At 31.9% G+C, this 20404-nt stretch overlaps 1 protein-coding gene across 2 annotated transcripts; it reads right to left on the minus strand.

The window, feature by feature from the left end:
• Positions 1 to 386: 386 nt before the first annotated feature.
• LOC143057095 (uncharacterized) lies at positions 387 to 13791 on the minus strand. Of its 2 annotated transcripts, XM_076230328.1 has the most exons (13): positions 13681 to 13791; positions 12310 to 12451; positions 11651 to 11772; positions 10517 to 10656; positions 9600 to 9747; positions 8094 to 8297; positions 7534 to 7740; positions 6463 to 7221; positions 5941 to 6153; positions 3619 to 3714; positions 2735 to 3066; positions 1591 to 1798; positions 387 to 801 (listed from the first exon to the last, which is right to left on the minus strand). In XM_076230328.1, exons 2-8 carry the CDS (start codon positions 12318 to 12320, stop codon positions 6902 to 6904), a joined length of 1152 nt encoding a protein of 383 aa, XP_076086443.1. In that variant the 5' UTR covers positions 12321 to 12451; positions 13681 to 13791; the 3' UTR covers positions 387 to 801; positions 1591 to 1798; positions 2735 to 3066; positions 3619 to 3714; positions 5941 to 6153; positions 6463 to 6901. The 2 variants fall into 2 exon arrangements, with proteins under 2 accessions (XP_076086443.1, XP_076086442.1); XM_076230327.1 differs by lacking the exons at positions 7534 to 7740; positions 8094 to 8297; positions 9600 to 9747; ... (2 more) ...; positions 12310 to 12451; positions 13681 to 13791 and having other exon boundaries at positions 6463 to 6894.
• Between the last annotated feature and the right edge of the window lie 6613 nt (positions 13792 to 20404).

Consider the following 20404-nt stretch of genomic DNA (forward strand, 5'->3'; position numbering starts at 1 on the left):
GTATTTTTAGTAAGAATCATAGTTTTCTTTATAAGAGGCGGAGAAGATTTATCAGAGGAACTGTCAAACGCAAGATTGATTTAACATACTTTTGACAGCGAATACAATTAGTACATTGACATGATATTTAGGTTTCCATTGACGTTTCCCTACTCACAGTACTCTTGCCATACTTCAATGATTTGTGTTCAAAATTTGGAATTTACGTCTTCTTTAGTAAAATATTGGGAATCGTTGAAATAGCTGATTATGAAGTCCAGAATAAAAATCTACCGACAGAACAAAGCAAAAATGACTATATTCAGTTAATACACTTCCGATTTTGCGTTTTTAATAACAATGTCCGTAAATCATGACAGAGACGAACAAATGTACGATACATGTTAATACAAAAATCAATTTTATTAGAAAAACAGACAAAATTTATTAAATACAAGCATTTGACAAGGCATACTAAGGGAGTATGCTGTGTAAAATGTTATTGCAAATATGTGTCCACTGACGATTGTAAAATATATCTTTATTACACAGTCAGGGTAATAGTTTGTGTGATGTGTTTGCCATTTAATCCAATAGCTGTTATTGTAATATAGATATCCATTCCACTGTAGAACTTAACCCGAAGTGGGACATGCATCACAAGAAATTCATTTGTCGTCTCCTGCCACTGTACAATATCTGCTCCATTTAAAGCTGTCCCTACAGACACTTCATAGTACAAGGTAAAAGCAAAGGTAAAATACGCATCCCAGCTTATGGTTAACATTCTGTTCTTTTCAGACATTGTGATGGACTTTGTTCCTGAACATAAATGATACATTCATTTAACATTTTATAATTGAAAGTAATTGAAGTATCGACAAAATATTCTGAAATGAGCCTACGATGGAAACGTTTATAACTCATAGATCATTCTTGAAACTTAAGAATAAAAAAACTTTCTCCTGATGTGATCCTGAATGCTTGATCAGAACGGCACTTTTTGTTGTTGATTGTTTTGGTTTTTTTGGGTATAACTTGAATTGTTTTTATTGGATGTCTTCATTGATAATTTTCCTATTGATGAAGGAAAGTTACGCTTTAATTTTTATTTAAATTTGAGTATAAAAGTCGCTGTATTCTGTATAAATTTGTTCGGTTTACCTTTTGTGTGTTTTTCTATCTTTCTATATTGATAATTTAATTGTTCATTTTTATGAATATTAAATGCTCTCGTATAAAGAAAAGGTTATACATGTTGAACACCACAAAGTGTGTTCGATTCCTTTGTTTGATTAGTGCAATCAAACGATACAAGGCTTATAATGAAATAAAAAAGGAAGTGGAAATTTCCAAATATTTTTTTATGAAATACTTACAGCCTTGTATTATGATACTTGGTGGTAACATACGCATATAAGCCACATACGTATCAGTTTTTATAAGATAATCAGGCCAATCTGTTTCTCTTTTGAAATGTTGTTATAGTATTTATATTGTCGAATAACATGTACGGTGACCTATACTCGTTTCTTTTCATTTGTGATTTGAATGGAAATCGTACCACATGTATGTGTATAAGCATTTTAAGAAATGAAATGATAATCATACCTGATACTTTCGGAGTTATTGTTGACACAGACAGATGTGTTGATACAGGTTGACTGGATAGGAATGCATTATTTATGGCTGAAACTCTCACTTCATGTTGTCCATCATACAAGTCTAAACCAGTCATGCTATAGTACATAGCACCGTCGAGGTCATAAAGGATTGTCTTCGATAAAGAAACTGTCTTGTTTTGGTTTTCAATTTCAACCTTCAATATATGATATATTTTGTGAGAACATGTGATGATGTTTATTTTGGCATAATGGGATAATGTATATGCTAAGTTCCTTTTGTTGACAATATTATCCTTACTTTTGTACTTTTTTGTAAAATTTTGGTCTATAACTACATTATGATGTTATCCATTCGTTTGATGTGTTTGAGCTTTTGATTTGGAATTTTCCTCGGAGTTCGTAATTTTTGTTATGTACTTTTTTGTTGGAAATCTTTTGTACATTAATATGGGATCTTCGTATGATCAGTAACAAAATAAAATATAGAAATATCATTCTATATGACAGGTGCACAACATGCATAATATGTCTTTTGATTGAGTTAAGCCATTTCAATTGATAATGTTGTGATGTATCACTAATATTTCAGCTAAGTTTGAAGGTTGGCGCCTGTTAAAACATTTTACAATGTTTTTTACAAATAGTGACTTAGATGGAGGATTGCCTCATTGGTACTCATACACTATCTTTTTATATTTATAAATGATATACGACGAGTGGCAGATGAAAGATGCCTTATTCCATTTATGTGTCTGAAGGCTAGTGCACCCCACAAACACTCAAGTAAAACGATAAAAGAATTGTTTCAAATTGTAGAATGTGAGAGTAAAACTATGAATCTGACACAGTTTGTAAATTAATGGGATGTTCGATGCCAACATGTTAACTTTCGACTGTCAGAATGACGAAATTCGTTTTTAAGTAAAATATTGCTACAATGCGCACGATATATGTTTTATTACAAAATATTCATTAGGTGCACTCGAAACAAAATGGAAAAGAAACAAAAAACATAAAATGATCGGTAGCATCAACACCAAATAGAACTGTATATCTTGATATCTTGGCCGACGGGAAAATTGTTTTTATGTTTAGCTGAAGTTTTCAAACGGAAGAAAGTATTCACTTACATGAAATGAATCTAAGCCTGATCTATCTTCAAAACCAATCCACTTCAGTCTCACAATAGAAGTGTTTCCATGGAAGTTTTGTTTACTTCCATATTCCGTCATTGGTTGGTCTAAAATTTGAATTTGAGAATTTTGTATACTTGGAGGACTGTCTGAAATTGTAACTCCATCGGAAGATTTCTTGCTGTGTAAACCTGCCTTATTGTGACACCGTAGTGTAACATAGACCGTCTTTGATGACAACAAACTATGTTCAAACACTTTAGATACATATGACAGTTCTGTAGGTATTCGGACAAACGCCTGGATCTCATTACCAAATTCGCTAAGACCTATGAATAAATGTTATTATATCAGAATATATCTAAAATCTTCAAACTTAATGTTGAAATAATATAAACGTATAACTGTATATAAAATGCAAATCAAACATAACTGACATTAACACTTCTGTATTGACGGTCTTCATAGATTTTGATTTGATGCGTTATGCCCATAGAATAATAGTAAATGAATGGTAAGAAAGGAATGCAGAATCACAAGTTAACTGTAAATCCCATGGAAAGGGATATAAATACTTCGTCTTACCTATGGGTTGCAATGGTAAGATTATGTCACGATTGTGCGGCTACCATAAAAAGGTTTAATGACTGGGATAAAAAAAAAATAGTCTGAAGAATAAATGTTACTGAACATCTGGTACGGAATTACTACATCTGAAATAAAATCCCACTATGCTCATCTATGTTGCTACTGGTGTTAATTGAAGAGCATACTACGTCTATGAATTTTTTTAAAATCAAATAGCTATATTGTGTTTGAGAATGTTATTTGTTACAAATATGATGTAGTTTTGGTGATCTTTAAACAGCCGAAAGTCTTACCAACAGCCCATTCACAATGCGATAATCCAGACTCCAAATCTTCAACCTTCCAGTTAACAATGATTTCATCTGTTATTTGACTGTCTATATCATAGCCTAAATGAAGTGACAAGAATAAGAATATTAGTTCTGATCCAAAAGTTTTGACAATGCGCTTGTAAAAACCCTCTCCATGTTTTACTTGATTTCTTGAGAAACATATCTATGTATATTAGTCTGAGATCGACTTCCAGCCTCTTATCGACGTCTATTTCTTGATTTGACGTCTAAATCTGATGTCACATTGTCAAATCGACGTCTTATATTTTGATACTATAATCGACGTCCAATGTGACGTCATGTATTGTCAAAACGACGTCTTCTCTTATCGACGTCCAATATCAATCGACTTACACTTGTATATATATATATTTTGTAGGGTTCTAATGACAAGTAAATTTTCAAAAAAATATACATGCACTCCATATAGAATTTCTTAACCCACAATAGGTAACATGCATATTAATAAATATCTTGATAAAAAGTTTATCACCTCGATCTACATTGTAATGCGTAATTCCTAATCATATTAATAAATGACATGCATGTAAGTGTAAGTCAATGATAAAACAACCCAATAACAACAAAAAAACTAAACGACATCTAGAGGGCGTTATTCAGTCTTCAACAATAGACAAAATAAAGAAGTGCAAACAATTGTTTTGAGGGTAATATAATTCAGATTCTGTAAGATATTTTTTAACAATTGTTTTACATCTGGAGTGAAACATATACGTAAGAAATTGGCAATATGTTTTAATGTTGTGCTGTTACACAACCGTTCCAGGTAAGGATAGAGTTAAGTGCTCACACTCATGGTTAATCCTGTCACATGCTTTATATGCCTATAGTCCAGTGGTTTTCGTAGCCTTAATTCATAAAATTGGTCGTCGAGTAGAGGATATTTTATTGTGACATCATATTTGGACGTCGATTTGAGGAACATATGTCGATTAGAGAACGGACGTCGATATGAGTCTTAATGTAATATAATGTATGGCGCAAAAAGAAATTTTTAATCCTGGTATCTATGATGTGTTTTTTTTACACATCTATAATACTAAAATTACGAGGTCCAATTTGTCAGCCGTCATCACGTAAAAACGATGAATCAAAGAATTCAACTTTATATATAACTAATATAGTACAATGGTGTTGATTAAAAATTACACCACTCTAGGCCCATTTGTTTTTCACGTAATTAATATTGCCAATAATAAAAAGTTCCAGATCGAGTCCGACACCGATACCAATAGTATATTCACCTGTTACCTATTACCTTATCTGTACGTTCCGCATCTGACAGGCGCACCACCAAACAGTGTATTTAGAACTTTGCTGTATACTGTTGGGTAAAAAATACTCCATTCCAGGCCCTTTTGTTTTCCAAATTATTCATTTTACTAATAATTGATAGATTCCAGGTCGACGGGTTCAAACAGAAAGATTTTGAAAGCAGAGAAAACTGTGCACCTTATACATGTTATAATCGGCATGACTTTATCAGATGACCATACTAATACTAAAATAAGGCATACGCATAGTTATATATCAGTCACGGACCCGTGATATCACGGGTGTGTTCTAGTATTTATATAAATAGCACAAAATATTATAAACAATTGGGTAAGTCTTGTTCATTTATGCTGTTCAAATAATTCATACTACTCATTTGTCACATATCGCTTCGATAATACCAACCCTGGTAATAAATGTTAGCACTTTGCAGAAATGTTAGGTGTGTCAAACTTTTGGATTGAGCCCTTTATATTGTTTGTTTTTCAGGCTTTCTTGAATATGATTTGATTGTTGTATGTACATCTATTTCGTCGGATTGATCATATGTTTTCTTATCGATTGCTTTGTTGTACTTTCAATTATTTTATGATTTTTTTCTTTTATACAAACTATATTAAGATATGTGGTACGATTGCCAACGTGACAATATTGTATTAACTTTATATATACATAAAAAGAAAAAAATAACAATAACACCTAACTCCACGGAAAATTCATAACGGAAAGTCCCTAAATAAATTACAAAAACAAAAGTTCAAACGCATCAAACGAATGGATAACAAATGTCATATTCCAGACCTGGCACAGGCATGTCTGATGTAAGAAAATGGTTGATTAAACTTGGTTTTATAGTTAGCTTCTATTTAAGTAATGGCCATTATTGCATTAACTGGAATTATGCTCCCGTACAACATAAGCTTTTAAAAATATCATTCGTTCTGTTGGTATGTTTTGTAACTTATTATTAAAAGTACATGTACATACCAATTCCATCATAAACGAATTCTATATCAGGAGGTGTAAGATCAATAAAAAGGGATTCTGCTGTGGCTACTGCCGACAACCCAGCACCATTGATAGCAACAACTGTTATGTAGAGTTGAGATGTATGTGCTAATGTAATATTATAATTGTAGGCGAAAGTGTTCAGCCCAACACTTGTATATCTCTGTATTTCTGTGCTCCCTTCTTTATAACCTTTCAAATAATGAAGTCATTATCAATAACAAATAAATAAAAACGGACAATGTGACTCCGAGTCACCAAAATTAGCAGACAAAACAACGGTATTCAGATTACTATTTAAATAAACGCTATTTAGTATAACTAATATTTAATCATCTGATTAAAATACATATACCTGTTAAACTGCCATTGTCTTTATTCATAGCTATTCCTGGTTTTATTATTTTAATTGCTAGTAGATATTTTTTAAAAATGCTTTCAAAAAAAATTATTCTTGCTTCTAAAGATCAGAACAAACATAATACAAAAATATAAACTTACCAATTGCCCATAGATATTCAACAATAGGACTTTCCTTATCAACAAAATACCAAAATGCGTGTTTTGATGACCATTTATGTAGCCATACTGCGTGAGATAAAACGGGATAAGGATGCGTCCCAACATCAACAACTTCAACCTTAGAAAATTTAATGTTATCAATTAAAATTCCTGTTGTGTCGTCCATGCTTCCATATGTAATATTAACATCTTTATTCTTTGCGGTAAAGTAAAATGTATGAGAATGCCAGGATACTTCAATGTCTGAACCATGTTTGTCTTGCTTTTGGTACACAAGAAACACGTGTCTTTCATTGCCAAATTCAATGTAGCCTTCTTTTGTAGAAAGAACTGAAACTTCAAAGGGGACATGAGCAGTAAAGAATTTGACACTATAAAAGATGTCTATTTCTAAGTTATGTAATGTCTGCAATACACTTCATCTGAGAAAAAGAAATGATCGACCATCCATAGCAATAGATTTTGATGAACCCAGGACGCAAATACAATCCTGATCAGAAGAATTCCAGTGATATGGTTTTGTATATCCACAAATATTAGCTGCGGAAATGTTTGAAATGTCTACAAAGTCATTATCACCGTCTTCAAATGATGGATTAAGTATCAAACTGTTTTCGGTAAAAACTAGCTGTACTGGTGTTGGAGGGGTTTCATCAATGACAAAACCGTTAGATGTTGCAGTATCTGATATGTGACCGACAAAATCAACAGCATATACTTTACTTAAAACCTTTGCCCCTAACAAATAAAAAAGTAATACTAATATATATGCAATTTGTATATGACAGAAATTTTAATTCATTGTGAAAATTTAATCAATTACTTTATAAATTTTTCAAGATGACAGATTATTATATTTTCATTTAAACTAATAATAAGAATAAGTTTATTCTAATGTTGATGTCTTTTAAAATAATTTTGTTCCTTAATAACTAAAGGAAGACATCCTCATATCGTGAAAGAAAGTAAAACTGCTTTCTAGATACCAACGTTGGCATGAAATATTTTAAGAAAAAACACCGAATCAGAGTTATTTCTTGTTAATGTTACCTGAGTGTATTATAGAAGAGTTGATGTACTTTGATACTGATCTATGAATACCAACATGTTGGTAAGGCAGAACATCGCATCCCGTTTCGGAGTTTTCCAATTGAACGCACCAGTAATAATTCCTAATCCCCGAGTCTTGGTCACTAAAACCATTCCAGGAAGCACTAACAGAGTGTGAACTGTTTTGAAAATCTATTTCTGTGTATCCTACATATGCAAATGATTTTTAAATGATTGAAAGCAGAAAATCAACAAATTTGATATAATGACACATAAAATATTTCTCTTAGCATTGATAAAATAGTAAATATTTTCAAAAAGTGAAAAATGGAAAAACCTTTTTTTTTCTATCTCAAGAATAAAAAAACCTATGAGAACATAATGAAGACAGTACTCCTATATTTGAACCTTTTTTACCATTTACTGAATGGAGTAATTGCACGTGACCATACAAAATAGTCCTCTTCATGAAACCATTATTTTTAAGATTTAAATATCTGGTGTATACAAAATGTATTATTATTATATTTCTTTCTTTTAACATGCAAAGATGAACAAACCTATGCCGTCATTTACAACTCCGACTAAAGGTTTATCAATATCTACAGTAAATCCATCGGATGACAGTGTCACATGCTGTCCAGCATAACTGTAACCAACCACATTAGAATAATATCTTACACCGGGTACCAGGGGAACTCGGCTTATATTAACAGTTGTTACTGATCCTGGAATGTCAATTTCAACTTTGTGCATGTCATGACCTGAAAAAAATGTGGACATCATGGAATTTATCACAATTACTTGTAGATATATACCATATTATAAAAGCACAAACTATGCAAATGTTATTCGTTTTCAACATGTTAATTTACTATGAAAACAGGTGGTTGACTTTGAGAGAAAATGTTCAGTTTAATGTTGTCCATGAGTGTTGTTTTTACTCCAATTTCGTGAGAAATTTGAATGTTTTTCTCAACATAATAATTGGAAATATATGATAGCTGTTTGTTACAAAAACTATTGTGAGACAATTGCGGTAAAGACAGAGATGTTAATGCTATGGTACAAATTAAAACAAAGAGATACGGTTATTTTATTGAGAGAACTACATGTATGTCGGTGACGCTTCTGATCGAAAGTTATTTCTAAACAACAATCACACATATTAATGAATGTATTTTGTTAAAATGCGAAACATACATGGACATAAACGATGTTTATCATTTACAGAAATAAATGTATTAGAAGCTGGTTGACTGAAATTTAAAAATCAATCTTTGCCGCATATAGATAAAAATGGGGAAATAAACATGAACATATAAAACCAAAAAATCTGGCAAGTCAACAATTGTCTGAGTCTTCCACATAGTCCTTAGCATATAACAATTTCTAAAAATGTACATAACTTCACGTCTTATGTTTTTGAGTACACCAGTCTTTTCTTGTCGTGTCAACTTTCCTTATAGAATATTGCCTTTTTGTTAATATAACAAATTAAAAGTAATGTCTGTGCAGGCTCAGTTTAAATATTTTTTCTATGTTTTATCCAGTTCTAAGAATAGGTTGTCTTAATTTCTGTACATGTATTTGTGTCTTCTCGATCCATTCACTTTCAATTGTACATCGGATTAAAGTCTTCGAATTTGCTAAGTACTTTAATCTAAAAAGTATTTATATTTGCTTCACGTCGATCTATTCCATTGGATGCCCCCTGATCTTCTCTGGTCTAGTTACATACATAAACAAATTTTACCCAAAGTTCATATAGCCTGCTGTACACGTTGTTTGCTACTTAAGGAGGGAATGATATCAAAATTTTAAACATACCATTTTTATTTCAATTACATTTTATCGTAAGTATATACCAAAAAGTTTTCCTGTGAATTTATAACTAATAGCTTTCTTGCTAAATCGAGACAAACATTGAAACGATCACATTGTCTGTGTTTACAGGGGAGGCAATATTTAGTCACTAGATTTCTCAGTGATTACATTAGATATAACTAATCATAATGTAGCATCGTTTTAGTTTAATATTGCCAAAAATAAAAGTTAATACATACCACCAGGATTTGTACTCAAATAAACATGAAACTTCTCTATAACAGTGCTAGCTTTCAAAAATATTTCATGCCACGAAACTGTAAATAGCCCCCCACGTAGCATATAATCGATATCCTTCTTCCAGTTGTCAGGCAAATGTTCCATTACCTGAATGCATTAGTTACTGTATTACGTATTTTATATTATGTTTGAAATATTTTCAAAATAAATCTGTTTACATGGAACCTAAATAGATAAATTGGTCATAATTATATACAGTGAAATGGACATATAAAAAGAATAAAAATACCAGCGTTCTTATGTACCGTGTATCTAAGGTATATTGAAAAATATTCTTTTGATTCTTATAAACTCTTTCTTAAATTCTATTAAAAAAGTATGAACAATATCGCAACAATGGTATTTTTCAAATAATACCTTTCCGAAAAGCATAACTCCTGTAAAACAGTTGGTTGGTGTTGGTTATCGGGATCTTTAATGATCCTGTTGCGATAAAACTTTTGATTTATATTTGATTACAACTAGTCAAGAATCGTTGGCTTGATCGTGGTAAAAATGCAAATTTCAGTATAATTTATCTTTCTAAGGGTGGTACTTCTTTACAAATAATTGATCATCACTGAATTAGTAACTCGTCTGAGACATTGCTGATATAAACCTTTGAAATAAACGTCATCAGAACTGTCGACTAAAAATTCATATAAACAAAACTGACGCACAACCTTAATTGCATTGTCCACCACATCGCCTAAATTGCAAAGCGGAACGAAAAATGTTTAAAAAAAATAGGTGTCAATGGTGAGACAACAATACAGCCAAATCAAAATGAAGCAGATTTTAGCATCTTTACGTCACATATATCAAAGAAGTGCGAGTAATATTTTTATTCTTAATAAACAGGTGATTAGTTTCTTACCCCTACGCCAAAAATTTTTGTTGTTTTCAGTGGTTTTGACATAACTGTCACACCATCAGATTTGAAATCAGCAAAAGTGTTGCTATCATACCATACTCTCACAAAGAATGAGTATACTTGGTTATCATTCAAAACATTTCCTGAAAAACCATTATGACATATGATAAATGAGTATTACTTAAAATATTTGTCACTGAATGTTTAGCAGACTATAATTAATCAATCAGTTTTTCCAAATTTATAAGAAGGCAAATGATAGACTGTACAGTCACAGTAAACAACTAACATGCAATTATTTTACCTTTTAAAAATTATTCAAGTTGCTGTTTAAAACTAAATAATCCTCGTACATGTAGTTCTGCTAGATTACCACTCCAAAAAAATCTTTTTGACAAATAACATTTTTCCAATCTTTAAGATAGCTCTGTGTGCAAAAATCATTAAGAAAAAAGTTATGGTTGCTGTCTGTGATCTTTTTTCTTATTGTTTTGTGAAAAACAGCTATTGTCATTTCTTTATTTGAATTGTTTTACACTTGGCAAGTGTGGGACTTCTACAACTGACATTAATGTATGAGCTTTGCTCCTTTTTTATATGACCTTCAGTTGGTTAAATCGACTTAATTTTGATTTTGTTGGATATTTGTATCATTTGCAATCATAAAACATTTCCTTATTCAACACCATACATGTATATTACTTTCATTAGAGGGAATTGCATAACTGATGGATCTGACCTTTTTTTTAACATCTTATTTTCATGAAATGAGTGTTGGCTTTTGATTGGTAAAGCCGTTTCCATTGCATTGTCTTATTTCGAATAGCCATTTCAGGCTATTTGGCAGTTTACTAATTTTTACTTTTTCTTCAAAAGACTACAAAGAAAACAATTCCTTTACATTTGGAATGTAAATATTCCATTGACTATATTGGTCATATGTGCACATTCTCACTATAATCAGCAGCCAACATATACCCAAACTAACATGGCAATTTGGACCACAAAAAAATACGTAAATAATAAATGCATAATGTAAAATTTATCTATTGGTAAAAAAAAAATGAATAACAATACAATAATTGAGTATTAAAAAAAAAATGTAAAAATTATTTATACAAAGTTCAGCAAATTTACCTCGAGGCAACGTGTATATGGCTTTATCTATTTGACCACAAGGATGCCAAACATTGTCAACAGAACTGTCAATTATCCCTTCTGGTTCATTAGAGTCTGTTATTCCTACACTCCATTCATACCTGTTGTCAACATACAATTTATAGTAAATGTATTTTGAATTTTACCACGATACTAATTTACCATGTTAAAAGTTAATTATTGCCAAATTCACTGTGCGTCAGAAATACATATCGGAAAGAAAAAACATGCATTGCCAGTACTTGTGTAACTATTAAAACATCAAGTAAAATATGGATATATGTGTCCATGACAATGCGTCGTGCGCGTGATATTTGCTTAATAGGTATCATGAGTCATAAATTTACCGAACTATTCAAGGGATTACAAACTAAAAAAATAAATGCGCAAGCAATTACATTTATTGCATACATTCGCGTTCATGTGCGTAAAGATAAAGCTTTATAATGTCCTTGCGCTTTTTTTAAACCTAATTTTGTCGTAAAGGTTTTTGATCGGTCCAAAAAATGTTCTTCGAGAAAAACAATTAGTTATGAATAAAGTATATTTTTATAGGCATATCTTATACCAAACAGTCTATTTTGCCTGATCTTTTCAAAACACGTAACTCAATGGCCATTGCAATTTTGTGTACCTACCACTGTGGCATTAAACCCTGAATTTGAACTATTCTCCATCAAGCTGCTAGTGCATCATGTGATGGCGTAAAATTAATATCATCTGCTTCTAAATGTCGTATATCAGTCACATCGTATATCGCAATTAAGGTGTTGGTATTGTCTGAAAATGTCATTAATTTTTTTTTAAATATTACTTGAAATAAGAAGTGATTCTTTTCAATAAAAAAAAAAAAGATGCATAATTCAAATTGAAAATCCCAAAACAAAGACAGTTTGCCCTCAATTGTAATATCAGTAGATCATGTAGTGGATATAATCAATAAATTTTATTGAACAGAGGTTTTACAGGAAAACTGCATTGCTATACATGAAACTGTTCTGAGAAACTGGTGAGAAAACAAATTAGAACTGCAGATGCAGGTTATTTGAAACCGTTTCCACTACATTGGCTGATTTGTCAAATATGAAGACAACATTGAAAACCTGTGGGTGACCTTCTGCTGTTGTGTTTTCTATGGTTGGGTTGTTGTCTCTTTGACAAATTCTCAATTTCCCTTCTCAAATTTAAACTTTTGTTATATGTAGTTCTATGTGTATCCATCTGATTAGTTTTTCAACTGATTTCCATTAGTCGTTCTTAATTTGTACTGTTACACTACTGTCCCTTTGCTCTTTGTCGAAGACCGTACAGTGACCATTAGTTGTTAATTTCTGTGTCATTTAATCTCTCATGGAGAGTTTTCAGTCTATAACTCTCAAATCGTACTTTTTGTTAATTTGATCTCTAAACACAATTTTTTTCCCCCCTAATATTCTATGTTCATATATTTTTTGTTATATATTCTATTTTCAATATGTGCAGCCTTTGAACAAATATCCGTACTCCATGCATGTGCAGCCTTTGAACAAATGTCCGTACTCCATGCATGTACTCCTTCCAACAACATTATCATATTTACCTGGGAACGTTATTTAACTAACGCCGTTTTGTCCAAGGCTATAGTTGTCATTCTCATATTGTTTTAAATCATTCCGTTTGTTCATCAACATTGTATTTATATTGTGAAATATATCAAGTTTATTCGTTCAATGTATGTTTACGTTCAAACACGCTGCATTTGTTTGCGCAGGTTCTAAAATCCTGAGGTTGTAAACATTCATTTCCATATAAATACAAACTAAGTGAATGCAGAAAAGATTAGGGATAGACATTTACAAAACAGAACTGAAAAGTCACAAAAAGTAGGACAATGTTTCAGCTTTGACTTATTTTTTTGTTAACCTTAATCTACAGACTAACTCAACACATATATAACATTTGTATGAGAAATACCAATACATGTATACAAATAAAACCTTATGATTGAGCACTCTAAAATACTGTCTCACTTTGTGTATTGTCTACACATGGCAGTCCTTTAATTGGACATCTATGATCTTTTGGAGCACACACACAGTGTCCTAGACATGTATCAGAAGAACATTGTCGTATCAACTCTAACGTCAATTAAACGACGGAATACACTATATTGAAATACCATAAATCAACATAAAAAATACCATGAATAAAATTAATGAAATTGTGTACAACATGAACAAAGACAATTACTTAGACGAAATAACATTTAAATACATCAAATACGAAAACCAATATATAACAACACCCTTTGCCTACTTTCTGCCTAAAATCCATAAACTGGATAACGAAATACTGATACTTTACTGGTGACTTATGATATCACATCCCTTTACACAAATCTAAGATTTAGCGAAATTATTGCCGCTCTAAACAGTGTTACGGGGATATATGAAAACCTAGAATATAACATAATAAAACCCAGTTTTGACTATTTACTACAAATAACAAACTTAATTCTCCTTAATAACGAATTTACCTTCAACAAAAAATGTTATAGGCAAACTATAGGAGCTAGCCAAGGCCATGTAGAAAGTCCTCAAATCTCACATATAGCTATATACCAACATATAAATAAAATTCTAAACATCTTTCCACACAAAAACAAAATATTATTTCATAAACGTATGAAAGATGATGGATATATTTTATTTCAAGGTACTACGGAAGAAGTTAAACTTCTTTTCGAAATAGCAAACACAAACCACAACCTACTGCAATTTACTTATGAAATTGACAGACAAAGTTTGAAATTTCTAGACTTAGAAACGTATAAAGGACAGAGATTTCAAAAAGAAAATATCTTAGATATTAAATGTTTCACAAAACCAACTGAAAAATTCCAATATCTACACCAAAATTCTAACCACGCTAAAAGTTGTTTTAAATCCTTTATTAAAGGTGAAGGAATACGAATTCTTAGAAATACCTCTGATCCTGACAATTTTAATGAAAGAATAAACTTATTTACAGAAAAATTAATACAAAGAGGTTACAAAATCGCTTTTGTAAATAAAATATTAAGAAATATTTCCCATACAGAAAGATTAAACAAATTAACAAACAAAGAAACAAGCATAAACAAAAACACAGATAACTATAATATATCTTTCATAACACAATACCACGCTAATGCGGAAAATTTACAAACCATTATAAGAAAACATTGGCATTTAATTCAAGACAACCCACAGTTCAAAAATCTCTTTGATAAAAAACCTACAATAGCATTCAAAAGAAACAGGAACATTGGGGAAATCGTTAAGAAACACTTGAAATAAATCAATGTCTCCCAATAGAAATTAATTAGACAGTTACACTAAAACCAAAGGAAGGTGCGTTGACAATGAAAAATGCATATTGAAACGTATCTTAAACTAAATCTAATAACCAAAACCAGTTATCCATACGCTGATAAAACGAACAATAATAAATAAAAGGTACAATAATAAATAAAATGTACAAAATAATAAACAAACAAACATTTAGAAAATAAAAATAAAACGGACGACCTCTGAAGAGAGTTACCTGGAATATAATTCCGAAAGAACTCGAAACATTGTACACGTAGCACGTAATCAATGTAAGGTCGGAAATGTGATCCATACTATAAACGGGTGGATATTGGATCAATATACCTATAATTTATGCACACTTATACCTTCTGGTCTATGTTCCTTAGGAATTTCAACCAAAGATGAAGAACTGGATCTTCCATCACTGTATTAGATACCTAAACTAGATAAGTATCCTTACAAACAACGGTATATTGCTAGGTCTTCTTCTTCAAAGTTATTGTGAAACTGCCTATTCTAGAGGTGGCGTGAATCAGATGTGGATACTAAATTGATTTGCTGATCGCCCTTTTGTCTATAGTAGACGAATCTAAAAGGAACGTAGTCTATAGTTATCGTATCAAAATCGAGAATAACATCCTTATTATTAGATTGGTTTTATTTATAGAGCACGTTAATTAAAATATGGTCCATTTAAAGATTTAGATTTTCTGAATTAACTATGTTCTTAATGGTAATGAAACTAACACCATACTTAACTAATATCGATACTTACATTTTAGTTTTGATGATTATAAGTCTTATAACGCAATTAAAGATATATTTTGATACAGTTATTAAAACTTATTGTCCTAAATCCTGTCAATACACTGTTCTATTGGTTTAGTAAATGATCATGCTTTCCCAGAATGTTTATGACGTCTCTATTACAAATCCTTTGGATGTGTACTGATTGATACTTTTTTTCTGAGAAATCATAATTTATACATTACTTGTATTTGCCTTTCAGTAATTGGCAGTCATTTTAGTTGAGTATTGTATTGGGGAGTTTGCTGTTTATGCTTCGTTGTTTTCCTCTTATAGTTGATGTGTTTCCTTCGAAATAAAGATAGAAAACTGCATAAATTCTGTTTTTTCATCGTTGTTGTGAAAACAGTACATGTTATGACGTAATTGTGAAGAATTTTACATCGCATGTACTTCTATAGATATATTTCTGAATTTTACAGATTTTAAAAAATGAATTGAAGTCAATTTGGTTTTTGCTTTGATGTATATTTAATTACCAGTCACAAATATTTCACACATGGCAATTAAAACAAATGACTTTAAAGATGGACTTTATTTTCAGCGAATATTCTAGCTCTATAAACTTTTTAGGTTTATTATTAATGTGCCTTTGTCCCTCAGAAAGAGTGGTTGTATGGGGTATTTTAACAAACAAAGGGCATGACAACTTTGGAAAACCTGACATCAGGCATCGTTTTCATCGTTGTGTTCTTTCAATATTGTTCGGTGAGTTAAATACTTTCTACAAACATCATACCCATAACATGATCAAATATTGGTATTTTGGAATTCTGTCTGTTAAATACACAGTTTTTATTGCAAACTGTTTTTCCCTTGCACTTATACGTAAAAACAAGGTATTGAAGGTAATCTGCTGACATGGAACCCTCAAAGAAAACCGAGAGCAAACCGTTTTTACCGTCTTGCCAACCAAATTCTTTGGAAACTATATAATCACTGTTTTAGCAATATGAGAGTTCATCCAAACTTGCGTTTGAAGCCTTGTGCGTGGGATGTGCTGTAAAAACGAGTTTTCACAATGGGGAATTTTCAATGTAAACGGATAATTCCTGATCTCCCGTTTAAAAAAAAGATAGCATCACCAGCCCAGTAGTCAGTACTTCGGTATTGACATTAATATCAATTATTTGGTCATTTTTATAAATTGACCGTTTGCAAAAGTATTAGTTAGTCGAAATACTAAGGATTTACTTATCCCAGGCATAGATTACTTTAGCCGTACTTGGCACAACTTTTAGGAATTTTGATTCTCAGTGCATTTCAACTTTATACTTGTTTGGCATTTTAACTATTTTGATCTGGCCATCACTGATGAGTCGTATGTAGAGGAAACGCGCATCTGGCGTATCAAATTATAAGACTGGTACCTTTTCTTAACTTGGAAGATTGGAAGAAGATATAATTTCCTCTTCACGGAGGTGAATTATATCAGATTTACAACACTTCCACATGGTACCATCATCATGGAACAGAGCTGAAGGTATGAGACTGATAGGATATGCCAAGATCCTGACCAGTCACATTAGCAAGAACGAAAGCACGACGAACTATTTTTACTGGGTTTATATGTGCTTTAATAAAGTCACCTGATTTACACTAGTTTTAGGATCTGGGTCGTATGATTGAAAGTATTGAGAGGAGACCTTGGAATAGGACTATAGAATACGTGGGTTTCAGTCTAACTAAAACAGCCTTAACTTCCAAAAAAGATTTAACAATATGGTTGTCACGTTCAAGAAATTTAAGAAGAGAATCATGAACTCTTTTGAGGCTTGTAGAAATATTGATCAATAACTAAGAATGATCGGTCATATTTGAATGTATATACCCTATCAAATTTTTCTTGTGTGTCAATACCGTTGGCTTCGTATTCTCTTGTTCAGTTTCTTTATCTCTGGTTATTCCCGATCTTGATCTCATTTCAGAACTAAAATGCACAAGGATGTGTTTTGTAAGAATCCTGAACATCTAGGGGTTCCAGGGTCAACAAGAAAGTCATAAAGCCCAGCTAGTGCCCATAACTTGACAACTGTTACTATTAAACAAGAAAGGCCATGACTTCCTCCAAGTCTTATTATGTGTGATTGAAAAACGTCTAGCGTAGACCATTTTACATTTTGGCAACAGCATACAATTAATTGTCAAATGTTTCACAGAATATTGTTGACCGGCACGTTTTGACATATCGTATTATTGTTTCATAGTTGTTAGTACTAGTGCCATGACGCTAGGCTTGGCATCTATAGCTGGAGCATAGGCTACAAACGAAATTTCAGATGTAGCCTTATGTTAGAACCAGTCCAAAATGGAACAATTTGTTCACTGCTTTCTGCAGAAAATGGAATCGAATCTAAGTTCTGTCTCGAAAGGAATCGCTGAAATACCAAAGACAAGGACAGATATATCTAGGTTTTTCATGAAAAAAGACACAATCTTCCAATGAACATCATAATAACGAGAAGGTCCATATCGTTCTGTTGGCTTGTCAAAAAGTTAACATGGCATACAATTGGTATTCGAATATTTCAATGTCAAAGATCTTTTTAGTCCCCGTTTAACCTTGATGGAACTTATGTGGGCGTTTGATGATTCGTTTCGATACTGAAATACAGTTTTAGCCATGGAGTGAAAGGTATTTTTACCATCGATTCCCTCAGCATTTATGTCGAAAGTTTCTACTCGACACCTAAAACTGCTAAATATGCATTTTTAAAATAACTGGATACTCAAGGCAGAATACACAGGTTTTTTACTATACAACTTGTTAATGGGATATTCAGTGGGAGAAACTAAACTTCACCCAGGTTTAAGTACAAACAAACTAAGGACAAAGTCAAATTCCACAAGCGGTCACTAATCATCAAGACATGCATATTTGTATTGGGATTGATGTATAATTAAACATCCTTCTAAAACATGTGGTAAACTTTAAATCTAGCTGATTGAGATAGAAAAGAAAACACACATCCTGAGAAAATCCTAAAACATTATGACTACTGAGTGTAATGAAAATCAAATTATGTAAAAACATTACTTATATAACATACAAGTACCTAGTTAAAAACAAGTGAATGGGGGAAAATTGGGATTTTTTGCTACAATTATTTAATATAATTCTGTTTTTTAAAGCATGTCCTATTTTAAGATTGAGCAACAGCCATTTGTAGCACTCTATAGAAATAGGGTAGTCCTATGCTCAAGAAGTGTAAGCAACATCTGGCCATCTAGTGATAGTTATTTGTTCTTGTAGTAGCAAACTCACTAGAAGTGAGAGAGGTTGTGAATTTGATCAAAGGCCAGGTCAAACTTTAGACTCAAAATTTAGTATTTGCTAATTATTCAATAAGAACATTGAAATTATTAAAATGATTCGCTGAGCGCAGCCGGATACATCCCCAGAGGTTGAACCCTGAACAGTTGGGGCAAATTAAGACGCAATATTCAAGATTGATACTATCTGAATTTGGATTGTGATAAAATTTTTGACATAGTATATGTTTCGGACACAAAAAAAATGTCAAGCTCTTACAAATCTATTGTGCAATTAAAGTTTTCTTCTTGAAACATTTCAAAATTTGAAATTTTGAAGAAAAAAAATTGAACTCCTTAAAAAAATAGGACCCCCCTCCCCCCTTGGAGCAATTACCTCTACACTGTATCCTACCCTTTCTTTTATAGTATGGAACCTTGTAGTACAATTTCAGAGAGATCCATTAATAAACAATAGTTATTGTCTGGAAGCTAGAAAAATGCGTTTTTGACCCTTTTTTGGCCCCTAATTCCTGCATGAATAGAGCAATAACCCCCAAACTCAATCCCAGCCTTCCTTTTGTGATATGGAACTTTGTGGTACAATGTACCACAGAGAGGGATACACCTGCACACAAGTTATTATCAAGAAACTACAAAAAATGTTTTTGGCCCTTAATTCCTAAACTGTTGGCACCAAAACCTTCTACTTGTGGTAATAAACAAAGTGGTACAATTTCAGAGCAATTGAAATACCTATACACAAGTTATTATCCTGATAGTAGAAAAATGCTTATTTTGGGCCCCTCAACAGTTGGGACAATCATCCCCAAAATTAATCCCAACCTTTCTTTAGTGGTATTGAACCTTCTGGTAAAAATTTATAGAGATCCATTTACATAAACAAACTAAAGTTATTGTCCAGAAACTAAATGTGTCTTTGGACAAGGACGAGGAGGACGAGGAGGACGAGGACATGATAGCATTATACAACGCAAATTTTATTTTGCAGTCCTATAAAAACGAGAATTATGTCTGTAAGTAGGGTGACAAATCGTCATTCAGACTGTTACCTTGTAAACTAGCTAGCACATGTTCTTGTATGCATGTTATAAATACCACTGGACATTAAACACTAATTCATCAATTTCATCATAATCCTGATCTTGGTCCTGTTCCTGCCATTCATTTTCATTGTCATCATCATCATTAAACATTTATAATAATTAAGAATTGAATGCTTCTGTTTGTAACTTTATTGGGGTGTTAAAGCGTTGACCGAAGTACATTTTGTATGAAGCATGAACACGCTTCATTCTAAAAATGTGTGCAGGATCAATGC

Source organism: Mytilus galloprovincialis, chromosome 13, assembly GCF_965363235.1.
Source record: "Mytilus galloprovincialis chromosome 13, xbMytGall1.hap1.1, whole genome shotgun sequence".
Lineage (NCBI taxonomy): Eukaryota > Metazoa > Mollusca > Bivalvia > Mytilida > Mytilidae > Mytilus > Mytilus galloprovincialis.

Excerpts from the sequence above, each read along its gene's own strand:
- LOC143057095 (XM_076230327.1), bottom strand. The coding sequence starts at position 6,649 with ATGGACGACACAACAGGAATTTTAATTGATAACATTAAATTTTCTAAG. Across the intron at positions 3,715-5,940 it reads ATTCGTTTATGATGGAATTG|GCTATGATATAGACAGTCAA; the intron begins GTATGTACATGT and ends CACTTCATTTAG. Across the intron at positions 802-1,590 it reads AATAACTCCGAAAGTATCAG|GAACAAAGTCCATCACAATG; the intron begins GTATGATTATCA and ends ATTTATGTTCAG.